The following is a 16,187-nucleotide window of genomic DNA, read 5'->3' as shown; positions in this document are numbered from 1 at the left end:
TATCTCTAAGTGAGAGCAAATTAATAAATTAATATGCTATGTAATGCAGCATGATTTTTTTCTTCCCAACTTTTTTTTTTTCCTTCCAAGGAAAGAAAATTCCCAAAGTTCATAACAAGAGAAATGGAAAACATGTACATAGAAGAGTTGCGGTCTTCAGTGAATTTGCTGATGGCCAATTTGGAAAGTCTTCCAGTGTCTAAAGGTGGGCCAGAATTTAAACTGCAGAAGTTAAAGCGATCACAAAATTCTGCGTTCTTGGACATAGGGGACGAAAATGAGGTTCAGCTGTCAAAGTCTGATGTGGTCCTCTCCTTCACATTAGAGGTAATCACATATTGCACTGAACATTTGTTCACAGTTTAAATTACTAGAATGTCCAGAATGTCTATTTCTTGTTTGTTTGTTTGTTTGTTTTTGTTTGTTTGTTCATTTGTTTTTTGTTACTAGTCCTTCCTCGGTCATTAAAAAAAATATTTTAAACTAGTAAAGTATGCATTGTCTCTTTGATAATTAGGAGTTGGAGTTTATATGAATTATGTGCTTTCCTCTTACAGCTGTAGCTACATTTCATTCCACACAGCAATGTGGGCAGTTGAATCTCCTACACAGCTGTAAGTTTAAATGAATTCCAGAACATTAGGTACATAGGCACACTTCGGAACATAATGAGGAGACACTATGGTTGTCAAAACCTCATTTGCAGAAGTTTACAAACAAGTTGTGTTTTCTCACCGAAAGCATTTAGAGAATAAATCAAATTCAAACTTTCTTACTGTTGGTCATAGTAGGCTGATTTTTATATTTTTTTGCATTTTCTTCAAGAGACAAACTTGTATTTATTGAGGTTATGCAGGAAGTCTGCTCTATAGGTATGCAGTGCCAATCCACATCAAGCTCAATTCACTTCAAGAGGAAGACACAAATTAGAAGACACTAGCTACTTAAACATACCTGAGGAAAGCATCACTGGTCAGGTCCCATTCTGTACATGTGAATATAAGGAAATGCTGATCTCTGTCTCTAGGTAATATTACAATAAAAATGTTTCCTTGTTGCATAGTATGTATTTGTCTGTCAGAAGATGCCACATTTAAGTGCTATGCACTTGAAACAGCTTCGGTTTGTGTAAGACATTGGGTAATGTTAAGTAATAAATATTTCAATTGTTAAGTGTTTTAAACTAAACAAAAAGCATGTATGTCTCTTAAACAACATCTATTCTTAAGTGAACAGTGCATCTGTTTTTTTCTTGTATTGTTGAAAATTCAGATCTATTTTTCTTTGTTGTGTCAAAAAATGTTTAAATCTTTTATTTAACTGTAAAAGAGAAATTACTTATCCTGCCGTATGCTACTTTAATATTACTAGCTAATAATGTAGGAGGCCAACAAAAATTTTGGAAGAGTAGTAGGATCGATCCATCTATTATTGTATACACTAAAAAATAATAGTTCATCCAGCATGTAAAACTGGTGTAGTACAGTGCTGAAGTATACGAAATGATGAAGTAATATTATAATTCTTGTGCTGAACGCTGTGGCCCACTGTCACATGTGCTGTTTCTACCTCAAGTGGACTGCAGAGACTAAAGTGATACCACCAGTAGCAAAGAGTAGTTCTAAAGTACCTGAAAAATACCTGTTAAAGCTTTTCAATAATATTTTTATATATTTGTCTTCAAGAAAGTTTGCTTGGTGAGGGTTGTAAAATGAAGAAAAGCTCACTCTGGGCTTCTAGAGAGAAATATTAAGTATGTACTAAAAATTATGTGATACTTGGAAGGAAAACACCAAAAGATTGAAACAGTCATGAAATGAAAAGTAACAGTAAATGTGATTTCAAGTAACCTTGTTACTTCGAGCAGTTTTGGTCTGTTTACAACCCTGCACACCAGAAATGTTAGATAGACTGTTAAGTTTGCAGAACTTAAGTTTTTTTGGTTGTTTCTTCCATTACTGATAGAGAAAACATGGAGGTTCTTCAGGATTAATGATCTGCCTTTCATCATGGGCAAGCAAAAAATTGTGTCACTCTATAGGTAGCAGTTTTTAGTAGGGGAAATTTTCATTTTAAGCATGTTGTTAACCACATAAGTTAAGTTTCTTGTCTGTGAAATATGTATATGTGTCTTATTTTTGGGAAGCCAAATCTCACAGACAATAAGGGCAAAAGGAAACAGCTGAACTGATATTCATTTAGACTGAAACATGGGAGAGCTTTTCTTTTTTATGCAAATCAGAATGGGCAAGTAACAAAACCTGATTGCATTTCCTTGGAGACAGAATACTTTATTTTTGAAAAAAATGTTAGGTGATATATATACAATTTCATACTTCTTGAATAAGTACGGTTACCAGCAAAAGCCCCACTGAGAGCAGCTGCACAGGAATGAACAAGAAATCTGTAATGTTAAAACATTAGCACAAACAAACAAAAAAACACCTAATTGGGCAGGTGAAGTGTGGTGGGGGTTAATTCTGCCACTGCATTTCATTGTTAAGACAGACCAGCAAATTATTATTTATAATGTTCTAGTGAGAATGGACCTTGTGCTCTAAGACAAGAGATGCGACAGTGACTATTTTTGCAAGTTGGATATTTCATCAATTAGCCTATTTGCAGAAATTTGTAAAATAAATAAAATATCAAAGCAGTAGCAGAAGACTTAATTGCTTATGTTCTTCAGCTGTTGAACTGTTTAAGAAATAGACATGTAATATTTAGAAAGCTGTTCATCAGCTAATGAGCTAGTTAATCAGCTAGTGACAGTTTCCTTCCTAATGAAATGCAGTTTTTTTTTCATTCCTAGAATCCAGAAGTGCTAGCAAGGACAAATGTGCTGTGCAATTAAATTAGAAACTCAAGGAGAATTATCAACATAAAAAATTAATAAACATGAAGTCTGCATTCAACAAGGACGTACATTTGACATGTGGAAAGACCATATAGACAGTGTTAGCCAGAAGGATCTCTTCTCAGTCTTAAAGTGATCATTGATCACTTTTATAGCTGTTTGAATTCCTGGACCACAAGCGATGGAGAAGAACAGAGATAATTACATCATTGTCCCTGAATTGCTATATTATTTATAAAGCATAATAGGCGGTGTTGATAATTTATGGGCAATGTAAAAAAGTTCTAATGACTGTCACCTCACTGGAATTTTGCAAGACATCTAACAATTGCTAAGATTTGGGGAGTTTTAAAGTACAAGGAATTTTAAAACTAGGGGTGAATCTGCCTTGACACAGTTCAATAAAAGTGAACTGGCAAATATGCAAGTAGTTTGATAGCCAGGCATTTTAATGGTTGCTTGCTGACCTAAGAAATCAATTGCTTCTAATGAGACCAGAAGTAGTCATTACTTCTGTCACCTTTAAAACAATCAAAAAAATACTGTGTTTTTGTTGTTGCTGTTCAGATGAGGACAGCTTCTCTGCTGATTAAATGGACAAAGTTTTTCACAGTTTCTTAGGCACAAATGGGGCTGAAAAGGAAAGCAGCTTTTCTGAAGTAGGCAGGGAAACGGGACTTTCTTTTCAAATCTTCCTTGAATTAGAAACATCTGAAGTGTAAAAATTCCAGTAGATTAACACTGACAAACTGAAAGGTTTATAAGACACAGAGCAGTTGAAGTTAGACTGTATTTGGCTCTTCTGAATGATTACCAAGTAGTTCAGAGGAGCTGAAAAACTGTGGAATTTGCCAAGCCGAGAATGTCCCCACTGAGGAAATTTCTCAGGGGACAGCTGGTAGAGGTGGTGTTTTTTTCCCATCTCTTCCCCCCACATCTCCCTATGCACAATGACTGCACCTGCCTGCAAGAAGCGAGCTTAGAGCTCACTTCTTGTGGATAGGTAGTGGGGGAAAAATACTGCAGCTGATAGTGGTGCTCTCTATCATGACAGAGATGAGTTTCAAGGGTTGCAGCCTCCTTGGTCACAGCACTGTGATTAAACTTCCAAGACTTCATCGGTTTGCTTGTCTAATTTAACAATCTCAGTAACCTTCTATAAATACTTATTTGGATGACTGCTTTAAAGAGACACCTCCTCGTGCATTAACATTTAGAATTATATTTAGACATTGCTCTCAAATTCAACTACTAGCATTGATATTATGGTTGGAGTGAGTTTCTGTCCAAGCAGAAACAGAGCAAAAATTTCCATTCCTAGTGTATCTTGCTGAAAGTAGAAAAATAAGGCAAAATTAAAACTTTTATGTCTCTAAAGATTTGAGACAATGTGGTGCTTTTTGTTTGTTTGTTTGTTTTGTTTTGTTTTAGGTTTTCTGTGTAGCATTTAATACTACAATAGCTGTGTTATGTAATGCTTCCTGAAGTCTGAAGGATGAACTATTTGCTTTCTTCTCCTCAGATCGTTATAATGGAAGTGCAAGGTTTAAAGTCAGTTGCCCCCAATCGGATTGTCTACTGCACCATGGAAGTGGAGGGAGGTGAGAAGCTTCAGACGGACCAGGCAGAAGCTTCCAGGCCACAGTAAGCTGCTCTGCTGTCGCTGTGTACAACATCCCTTCCCTTCATATTGTGGGAGAACCTACCTGAACAGCTATACAATTTTTACAGTTTAAGTTAGCACTATGTTACATTAGGTGTTTTTTTCTGAGTTGTTACCTTAAATTCTTTCTAAAAAATTAAATTATAGATAATATTTATGGTGAAGTAAGTATGAAGCGTGAGCACAGTCCAAAAAAATACCACTGAATGTATGTGTGAGGAAGGGAGTTGGATGGAGCCTGCAGCATTGTATCCTCTGAAAACACAAACCTCTTGAAAGACGTTAGCCTGAGGTGATTTTATGTATTCTAGGTTAATGTGCAGGTGGCCTTGTGGAGTGTAACTTGTACAATTGGTGGAAAATCAATACTCAGTAATCAATCTTGACAAAGCTTACTCACCTGCTGAGCCTATTTCATTTTAAATTATAGGATCCACTTCTTCCAATTAATTTTTGAGGGAGGCAGTCAGCAAACTGACTTGGAGGGGAAAACATCATGCCATCTGTAGTTGAACCAGTCAGTGTGGCATAGGGGAAGAAAATTAGGTGCGTTTTTTTGTTGATTTGTTTGACCTACGCGCTGACTTCAGACACTTTTCTCTCTGTTAAAATGTCATTTGGAATCTTCCGTAGATAACTTTCCAGACAGTGTGTTGGGGTTTTACTGGCACCATAGTGTGCCTTGTGAAAAACAATTTAGAAATTGCAGTTGTTACAGTATCTGAGAAAGCAGCTTAAACTGAATTGGGATGATAGCTTCTATTCCATTCAGACCACAAATACGGATTTGTGATAGGCAAAATTATAAGCACAGCATTTATGTGCGTCTTCTAGGTCTGTGGAGAAAAGAAGTAGAAGGAGATATTATTTGGTAGACTTTCTCCTAGCTGTAGAGTTGCAGCAAATTTCCCAGACAAGTCAACCAGAAGCCTGCTATAGTAACATATTCAGATGAGCTTTGCAGAACACCAAGGAGGTAGAACAAGATGTAAAATACAGTTGACACACTCCCTGGCTTCTCCAGCTCAGTCATACCATTTCCATGTGGTACGTGTGGAACTTCTAAAAGAAATGGCAATGTAAAAGACATACGGATATATGGGTTGAAGCAAGGTCATGAGTGTGTATGCAGCATCCCTTGCTCATTTGTTGACCTGTTGGGGCATTCTCTGGTGGCTCGGGGTCCCATGTGAGCTGCATGGATTTGTCATGCAGAGTGCATCTCCAAACTATGCTTCTCTTCAAACTCAGAGTTGCTCTTGTGCTCTTCCCTACAATGAGTACATATAACATTTGCCTACTGTCACAGTCAAGATTACCTTTTCTTCTGAAAGTGTCCGTCTTTTTTTCCTCACCCTTGAACTTGTCAGCTTTTGTTTTAAAGGCTTCATTAACCTCTGGTGTCATTGGTGTGGGTCTTCAGACTGCCCTAAATCAGCTAGAATACAAAGATCCTTGAGTCTCAGGCAAAGTCATTCTATTTCCAGAAAACAGTTTTGTAGATGTTAAGAATTTTGTTTTTCTCAAGCTATTTCCAGATACAGTGGACAAACTATGTCAGGGATGGTTCATGATCAGTTCATGGTTGACTTATTACATATTAGGGCTGCAGGTAAAGGTGAAGGTTGTAAAGCCAATCAGAAAGTCTATTTCATGCATAAGATACCTCCCCTAAAAGTTAACAACTAAGTCAAAGCAGAAACTTTATCAAAAGGAAGTTCCAGAATAGATGGAATCAATATGAGATCAACTGGAGGGTTTGTAGGAAAAGTGGTAAGGTTGGGACCTGCTCTGAGCTTGTAAACTGTTTTAGAGGATTTCAGGCTCAATATGTAAGAGTTGAATATGTATGAGTATTTGAATACAGAAGAATACAGAATTTATTTGCACTTGAATACAGGAGACAGGTCATAGGCTATTCCATAAGTGCTGTAGTATGAATAAGTTTCATATAGATTTTTATGGAAAAAAAATGTGTCTTTAGGAAGTGGAGAATTGTGAGATACCCTGAACTGTTCACTGGAAGAGCAGGAATGGGAGTTACTCGTGCTATTGACCTGTTATCCTACAAAATAGTTTGACTCGAAAGGCCACAGCTGATAGAACTCTTAGAATAGCATAAGAACCAGATAGATTTTGAGTCATACTGTTTTTCATTGCAGGCAAGCATAATTATGAGACTCTGGCATACAGTATGCTTATGAGCATACAGGGAGATGTAGTTTTTGAGCATATATTGAGATGTAGTTTGAGGCAATACAAGAAGATATTAAATTAGGCAAGCATGAAATTAGCAAATTATGGGCAAACAGTAAAGAAGATGGAGGAAGCTGCCTATGGAATAGGAGGTCCTTTATTCCACAGTTTCATTTTTTAGTTACAGCCAAACAAGGTTTACTTGACAGCAGCCATATTGCTTTTTTTGTTGGTGGCAAAGGGAACTAAGAGTCTTGGCAGAGATTAATCACAAAATTGCTCAGGTGAGAGAGAGCCTGGAAAATATTGTTATAGGTAGGGAGGGGTCCCAAGTTTCAGAAGGTGCCTTTTTCCTCTAACACAGACCATTTCCAGTCCTTCTAAAATCTTTCTTCCCTTTACGTCCAACATATCCCTCATCTTAAGCAGTTACCTACCTCCACTTTCCCGCCTGCTTCTTCCAGCACTCATCACGGTTCTCTGGTAGGGATGTGCTGGGGGGGTGGGAAGAGACGGATGAAAGGTTGGATGTTCTCCTGCAAGTAGGAGGGATGGGAAGAGGTGGAAACTGAAGCAATTTTCTGCTCCTGTTGGTGTTAGTAACGTCATTGCTTCCGCCTTCTTTTCCCCTTAGTCCTCTGGCGGCAATGAGGAAAGTTGCCTAAGTATAGTCCAGTGACCAGCTGGGCCAGAAGAGCCAATCTGTCTCGATTCTGATGCAGAAATATGAAGCTGTCTGCTGCCCTAGGGTACTGCCTATCTTGCCTGCTGCTGGAGCTGGCTCCTTACTGGGATAATTTTCAGTACTGTCATTCTGATATAAAGCAAAATAATCAGCGAGGCTGGAGGAGAAAACACAAAACTCAGTGTAAAAAGAAACTGAGAATTGAGAAGAGCTGTAGTTCATCTTGGCTCTTCAGATCACAAGCAGTAACACATTTGCACTGACAGATCCCAGATAAAGGAGAACATAACTTCAGATTTTACATAGTATGTGCAGCCAGAAAAGGGTAGCAAAGCTCTTGTACTAAGAGTAGAATGAAACGGTGATGGAAGATGAATTTTTCACCAGCCTGGTGAGACTGCTGGCAAGAGCTACGAGTCATTTGCTTGTCACAGGCATTTTCTGTAGTTGCTTTATAGTTTTGAACTGGTAGATACATTTGTGAAGAGAAGCAGTGTAAAGAAGTATTTATGCCTGTGTGTTTTTTTTTTTATTTTCTTTTTTTTTTTCTCTCTCTCTTTTTTTTTTTCATTTGTAAAACATCAGTGTACAAACAGCAATGCTACTAGTCAGAAGTTTTGACAGGGAAAAGGAGAAAACTGAGTGCTCAGACAAGTGCTTCAAAATGGAGTACAAACCAATGTGACCTCAGAGTGGAGATTAATAGAAGCATGATTCAAGTAGAGACTGAATTGAAGATTTATCTGCTATTCCAAAATGCTGAATATTTCACTCAATGATTTTTATAGTATGTATTTAAGTATTCTTCTAAATCCTTGAATGCTTCCATGAGAGTAATAAGGAAATTAGAAAAAATGTTTGCTCTTCAAGGCGAAAGACTTAGTCTGAGTCCCAGAGAAAAGAGCACGGTTTTATCCTAAAACTTTATCAGTTTATCAGTAAGAAATATTTTCTGGTTTCTTATTGCTTTTAATTCCTGCCTGCTTTCTGTCTCTTTGAAAAATAAATTGTGAGTTTGTATTAAAGTGCTTCATACAATTATTTTCTTCTTTAACAAGCTAAATGAAGCTGATTATATATATATTACTGGTCATTCTAAAATGCAAATGCTATAAAACAATATAGTTAGACTGAACTTAAGTCTTGGACAATTTTACAAACCAGTTACACAGCTTCACATGCAAACTGTATAAAAAATTTATTACTGCCTGTGAAATACTTCTTCATTCCTCCCAACTGTTTCCTGCCTTTTAGCCCTGCTGAAAATCCTTCCAACATAGACTGTGACCTTTTCTGCCAGAGATCAGTAGCAGAGCCTTTAGAGGACCCCCCTCAGCTGTAGGATGCTTTGCATAACTTTGTTGCTGTGGCGCCACAGGGGACATCTTGCAAAACCCAGTGCTAATTTCATTTTTCAAATGTTACTGATGTGGCTTAGTTTTTAGTCATGTGGAGTCTGGTGTCCACATGTTTTCTTATCATTGATTTTATTCATTCTGAATATTAAATAATGTGGTGTCTTGAAAGTGTTGTCTTTTGGATGTGTACGGTCATGCCTAAAGATAAAAGTTGGGAACATGCTATGTTTTATCACTGCAGGTGATATTCTGCTGTCAGATATTTATGAAATACAAAAAGATAATATCTTACATGTTGAGAAATTTTGATGCAATCAGCTTATTCTTCATGTAAACAAGACAAATGAGATGACCATATTTTGCTGCCAGTAATTGCATAACCTTGTAAAAATGTCTATTGTATTAGAAGGGAAGAATGTGAAGAATGCATGATTAAATATCTGACCAAAGGAGGCAGGGAACCACAGTCAAGATGGCACAAATAAAATAAATGCTGCTCACTTTATTTTTATGCAATATTTACCATAATTAATTCCATAAATTATTTGAAGTATGGCAGTACTTACAGACACATAATCAAAGATTATTTGGCAAAGATTACATAGAAGTGTTTAAAAACAAGCAAACTACAACAGCAACAAAAAAAGGAAAAAAATGGTCTTAACTTCTAAAATGTAGAACTTCCTAGAATGACAATGAAAAAAAAAAAGTTTGATAATATAGCTTGAGATGAAGTTTCTGAGGAGCAAAGAGTAGACATCATTTATAATCTGTGACAATCATGTTTGAAGCATCAGCTGGTTTTGTTTCTTTATCATAGCCCCTTCAACTTTCTAATTTTTATTATTGATTAAGAGAAACAAAGACATGACTATGTTGGTAACTAACTTTTGGTTGCATGACATAGATATACGGTATTTAAGGAAAAGGGAAGGTACACGTTTTTTCATCTGCTGTTTGTCTGTGCCTAATGCAACTGCATAAATATGATTAAATTTCATCAGTAATACTTTAATTATACTGTTATTGGTACTGTTCAGCAATCATTCCATATATTATTTATAGATGTAGTAATACATGGTCTTGCTTTTGCACTGGAGGAATAATATAATGAAACAGTTGTTTCTGTGAATGAAACAACCTCATATTGTTTTGGGTCTGGAGTATAAAACTAGAGACTAAATATAGGAAGAGTAAATGGAGAGAAACACAAGTATTTACTAATCAGAGAGGCAGTAATCATAATGCTCTTCTAAGGGTGTTTTGTTTGTTTGTTTGTTTTTAATGAGTATCTTTGCACATGGAATTTTTACAGAGGGATAATGAGATTGTGGTTTCATAGCTCCTGATCTAACTATGCTTACCTTGTTGTTCATATGCTTTGTGTTATACCTTCTGAGGATAAATTGTCTTTAGGATTTAGCTGCTTAAACTGTCTTTTACTTGATGGATTTCAACTGTACTTTTGACTATTACCTTTGGAAGTTGTTTGTTTGTTTGTTTGCTTGTTGTTTTGTTTTGTTTTGTTTTTTAGTTACAGAAAAGTGCAGTAAAATCCAAAGCTCATTTTGCAGAGGATAACAAAATGGAATTATTCAGTATAATTTGGCATCCAAACTTTTCCTCTTTAAAACATAAATGCATCTTACACATCATTTGCAAAAATGAATCTGTGTATGAAAGCTCTGTGTGTTAATAGTGAGATTATTTCAAAGGCTAAATCATGAGACACATAATTTCTAATTATGTTGACGTGAACAATGTAGAAAACTTGGCTAAGTTGAGCGTGATCTTTTAGTAAATATGAAATTTTAGGGAAGCCAAAAGGTTAAAGATCATGACAGGAAACAAGGTGTATCTGCTTTCATAAGCCATGGCTGAATGAGTTGCATACTGATTCTTATAATTTGCTCAAAGATTCATCCTTGTATCTTTAAAGGATAAATTCCATCATGGATTTCACCTTGTCATATGTCAGTAAGTCTTTCTTCTTTGGATTGTCATGATTGGAGCAATTCACAAAATAGGATGGAAGAAATTACCTTATAAAAAATTGGGTGCTATGATTAAATACCATCTATAACTGTCCAGTATCCAACAGTGAAGAGGAAAAACAAAATTGCCAATAGGAAATTATGTGATGTTTTCTTGGTTCTGCAAGGGAAAAAATGGGAGAGAAAAATGCACATTTATCCCAGCCTGTGTTCTGGATTAATGATGGAAGAGTTTCACAAAAGGAATATGGATTCAGCTGAAAATTTACATGACAATTTTATCCAGTTATTCTTGATACCTGATCAATTGCTTGCTCCTTTTAAGAAAGGAAATAATACCTAATCAGCTCAAGTATAAAAGGCGGTATGATATCTGTAAGAAAAAGAGAAGGGGTTTCTAAAAAATTTCTGTACTATGTTCTACCATTGATTATTATTTTACATTGTCTAATCAATTTTCCCCTCACTTGTTACAGAGAAATAGGAATTTTCTACAGGCTTTTAGCCTTAAAAGATATTTTAAACTCGGCTGGATAATAACTTGAGCAACATGATCTAATTGGCCTTGTGCTGAGCGAAGCTTGAACTAGATGACCTCCAGAGGTTCCTTCCAGCCTAAATGTTGCTGTGATTCTATGATTAACCCTCAAAATATTTTCTTGTAATCCTGTTTATCTAAGGGACTTGATAAAATCCCTGTTGTTAGAAGGGAATATTCACGGATCTGGCACAACAAGTGTGGTGTGAAATAAATTGGGATGAGAGGAGGAAGAAGGTAATTAAAGATGTTTGTAATCTCTACTCCATTTGGATAGCTAGCAATAAACATAATCCTTCTGCCACCAGGCCACATCCTTTAATTTTCTTCTCAGTCTTTTGATTGTTCTGGCTAAATCCTGGTTGTTGTTCTGCTTCTGCGTGCTGAGCATGCTAATAAGAGACTGAAAGCAACCAGTATTTCTGTCCCAGTGTGACATCTGCACCTCTGAAGACTGTGTCTTTGGTGCACTGCTTTGTGCTGCAGCGCTGACCCCAGATAGAAAGCCTGGGATGAGGGTATCATGAATAGGTGCTCCATGTAGAGTGAGGATGCCTTTTTTTTTTTTTATTTAAATCCCAAACCTTTTCTCACATTCCATTTAGATTATGACTTTTAGACAAAAACTGACACTTTTTTTTTTTTTTTTTTTTGGGTTGGGGGGAGGCAAAAATCTAACAAATCCAAGTGCTTGGTAGAATATCAACATCTACTCAAGCATAGCATCATGACTATAATGAGCTTTTTTTTGGGATGACTGTCTCCTTTTAAAATGTGAAAAATGCCTTGCAAACCCAGTATCATTTTAATGTTCTATTTTGTAGTGCATTTTGGGAACCTTGGGGTTTGAAGATGCATGTCCTGCTGTTATCACCTTCACAATAACAATTATGTTTTGGAGAAACACAGTTTACTCGCTGCTTAATGAACGTGATATATCTGTTTCTAGCCTTGTTCCCACCTGATCCACAGCAAATGTGACTAATATTTTACAGACAGGCATAAGCTTTCTCTAGCATTGCACTGAAGCTTCCATAGATGCTTTAAACTGGAAGGCATTTAGCTGTGAATACTGTGGTATTGAGCCAAAGACAATTAAGTCCTGCTTAGAAGAAAAATATAATGGATCAGGCTAAGCGTCATACTAACATGGCTTGTTCAGCCTGGAGAAAAGGAGGCTCAGGGTAGACCTTATTGCTCTCTACAGGTACATTAAAGGAGGCTGTAGCAAGGTGGGGGTTTGCCTGTTCTCCCATGTGCCTGGTGATAGGACGAGGGGGAATGGGCTAAAGTTGCGCCAGGGGAGTTTTAGGTTGGATGTTAGGAAGAACTTCTTTACCCAAAGGGTTGTTAGACATTGGAACGGGCTGCCCAGGGAAGTGGTGGAGTCACCATCCCTGGAGGTCTTTAAAAGACATTTAGATGTTGAACTTAGCGATATGGTTTAGTGAGGACTGTTAGTGTTAGGTCAGAGGTTGGACTCGATGGTCTTGAGGTCTCTTCCAACCTAGAAATTCTGTGATTCTGTGAACATAACTACATGGTCTCAGGCTGAGTCAAAGCAAAAGCAAAGTCAGCTTACATCTGCCTGCAAGTATCACATGGAGGGATGGAGGTGTGCCAAAAAAAAAAAAAAAAAGTAGGGGAGGAACAGATTGCTTCAAAATTTTACTGTAAATTCTAGTAATCTCCTGGAATACTCTGGTAGAGAAGATTTGAAGTTTGACATTTGGTCATCTTTCCCTGCCTCATCTCTGGAAAATTGAATTATTGGAGCTTCGGGTTTTTCTGGGAAGTCATTGGTGTGAAAACAGTTCCTTTGGATTTTTGTAAACTTTGATATGATCAGAATTTCCCATTTTACATTCTCAAAATACGCCTTTTTCTATTTGTGTTTGAAATGGCATTTCAAAAATTTGCTTTTATTCATTGAAAACTGTCTACTATGGGTATGTTGGAATACCCAGAAATATAGAAATATAGAATAGAAATTATTCTAAACATTTGACCAATTGCAGTGTTAGAATTGGAACAGATTGTATGTTTTTCTTCAGTTTTGGTTTGTTGTTTTGGGTGAAGAGAAAGTTAAAGAAAAGGAATTTAAAGAAAGAAGTTTAGAAGTTTGCTTTTTATCCCCATTCAATTTAAGAATACTTTGTATATCTCAAACCTTCGGGACGGAGAACATTTTTTTCACCCCAATTTGAGAAGACTCTTCTTTTCTGTCACTGTGCTAGCATGTGCATGGATTCTCAGAGGTAATGGTGTCAAGAATTCTAATACTTTGAGAATGCAAAGTAGTCCACTGAGCAGACGTAGAAAGAAAATTTATAGATCTTGAAATTTCTAAGTAACTACTTAGCTTGTAAGGTGTGAGTCTACAGGTTAATGTGGCTACTTGAAAGCAGTGCCAGCAGATTGAGAGTAGGAGGACAGCAGAAACAGAGGTAGAACAATGTGGACAGCAGATAAGAACAGAAGGAAGCAGAAAGAGAAGTAAAAAAGGCTTCAGAATAAAAGATATGTGGTGTCACACCAGATGGAATACTGGTGTATTTTCTTATTTGATTCCTAGGTCTTCCTTGATAGATTATGCAGGCTCAGATAGGTCAGTCTATTTTGTGATTTGTTTTCCCACATCTTTATACTATGATGACAATATCTATCTGCTTCATCAAAGTACTGTCAGTGTATCAACATTTGTGCAACATTTTGAAGGTTTAAAGTGTCACACAAATACTAAAGAATATTAAAAAAAATAAGGGTTTGCAACATTTAGCAGCATTGTGATGGATCCATAATTTGCTGTTTCAAGACAAAAGTAAAGTAAATATCCATATAGAAACTTTGAGAACAAACGGGCATGCTTTGCTTTTGTGTCCATCACCAGCCCCTAGCTGGTTTAGAAACTCACTGAGAGACAAGAGCTAATCCCTCCCGTGAATTCATCTCACCAATATGCATCAATCATTCCCAGTACCCAGCAGTGTGTCAGTCTTGTTGCATACCCTTGAAAATCTTCACTCTGACTCATCTTGGTTGCCTGTGCTGAAAGTGAGATGGAAAAGCAAGACTGAGTAATAATTTATTCATAGTTTGATGTTTGTGATAAAAATAATTGTCGTAATAGCATTCTGTAAATAGTGTTAGAGTGCACTGTTTCCATTTTTCAGTGTAGAAGGCTTAAGTGAGTGCTTTTACTTTGTTGCTTATTATGCATTGAGCTTGTCTCTGGTTTTCTTTTCTGTTATGTATTAGACAATTTTTCACTTTAAAGAAAAAATATGACAATTTTGTCATTTTACTTTTTGCAGGTAAATTTAAAAATTTTTAATGTTTAAAAGAAATTTTAAAAGAAATATGTGATATCAAGTGTTTAGCTTATTAGCTCTGTGATAAATTCCTAGTAATTTTTTAATTCCCTTATTTAAAACAGTTATTATTTTTACCAAAAACAAACAAACAAAAATCCCAGATGATCAGATTGTTCTCTCTCTCTCTCTCTCTCTCTCTCTATTTTTTTATTATTTTTTTTTTGTGGTACTCTAGTTGTGTAGAGGTGGCTTACAGTATAGCATATTCATAATAAACAACATATCCTTGCTGTTGCCGAAATAAGGACCTTTCAGCTCTTCAGAGCAGAGTTTCAGAGAGGGGTTGTCAATGTTTTGTGGTGGAATCAGCCTAAAAGTCTTTCTGCTGAATCCTTACGAAAAAAAAAAAAACAGTCTTTGTCAAGGACTGTACAAGGTGGTGCCTGGACAGTGCATTCAGAAATCGCATTCCAAGCTACTTAGAACAGTGTGTGCAGGTGTTGAACACCCAATTTTTCTATAGGGCAAGCAGTAGAGAGGTGGCTTGTTGGACTGGGTTTCAAACAGCTAGTGTGCTCACCCACAAGTTCCCAAAACAGATATGCAAAAAGTTGAAGAGTGGAGGGATATACCTGAGGAATGTTCTTTGCAAATACAGGGTACACTGGGGCATCTTCATCTTTACGTCAAAGAGTTGTCCAAACCCTTCCTGAACCTCTCTGTCACAGGAGAGCTGCTGTTGCCATCCCTTTCCTAAAAGGATTTTTGCTGTTCCATGGGGGGTGGTGTTCTCCCAGCAGCAGCTCCGTTTCTGTCCTGCCTCCATACAGAGTCTGCCTGTTGGTGGTAACAGCACCCACCTTACCTGGACACTAGAAAGTGAATTTTGGAAGTGGTGGCTGCTGCTGGAGGAAGAGTCAGGGAGGAAGTACTTCTGTCTTTCTAAAACCAGAAAGAACCTGTTACTACTCCAAGGAACAGGAGAGGTCCAGCCAATGTGGGTAGGGTGGTAAAGGTTGGACTTGCATACTGGACACACTGAAGTTAGACTGTTTTTCTGGTATAGGCATATATGTAGAAATACCTTAAAACTGGTTTAAAGGGATGTGTGTAGAACCTTGTTTAGGTGAAATCAAAGATAACACTTAAAGGCATATGACTTTCCATCCTGAGACCAAAATGTCTTTTTTTTTTTTTTTCCCCTGTATTTCCCCTTCCTTCTGTCATCCATCTCTCCAGAACAAGTTATTTTTCTCATATCCATATTTTATAGTTTTAGGAGGATTTTAATGGGAACCTCAGGGTTAAACCATTGCAGGAGTAGTGCTCCTTCATGAGCTGACAGCTGTAAGAGCATTTATAGAATGTATCACAGTTTCTCTAGTGGGGATTGTAAAACAATGTAGTTCTCAACAAGATTTTTCAATAAAATTGTGGAATAACAGTAACACAGGGAAGAACAGGCTCAAGACATGTAAAAGATTAGTTACGTACATCTAAGATACTTGGCAAATCCTGTGGATTATTTTGCCTGATCATGAGGGTCATTTGAGCCTGTACTGTAAAAAAGACATTGTGATTT

At 36.8% G+C, this 16,187-nt stretch overlaps 1 protein-coding gene across 1 annotated transcript in view; it reads left to right on the top strand.

The window, feature by feature from the left end:
* Positions 1-16,187, top strand: part of CADPS2 (calcium dependent secretion activator 2) — a 310,672-nt gene that overhangs the window by 127,336 nt on the left and 167,149 nt on the right. Inside the window, 2 exon segments of the mRNA XM_068669603.1 lie at positions 91-327; positions 4,380-4,501. Coding sequence (XP_068525704.1) covers positions 91-327; positions 4,380-4,501 — 359 coding nt within the window.

Source organism: Anas acuta, chromosome 1, assembly GCF_963932015.1.
Source record: "Anas acuta chromosome 1, bAnaAcu1.1, whole genome shotgun sequence".
Classification (NCBI taxonomy): Eukaryota; Metazoa; Chordata; class Aves; order Anseriformes; family Anatidae; genus Anas; species Anas acuta.
The sequence above is the reverse complement of the archived record's forward strand: the minus strand, read 5'-3'. Positions and strand labels throughout refer to the sequence as shown.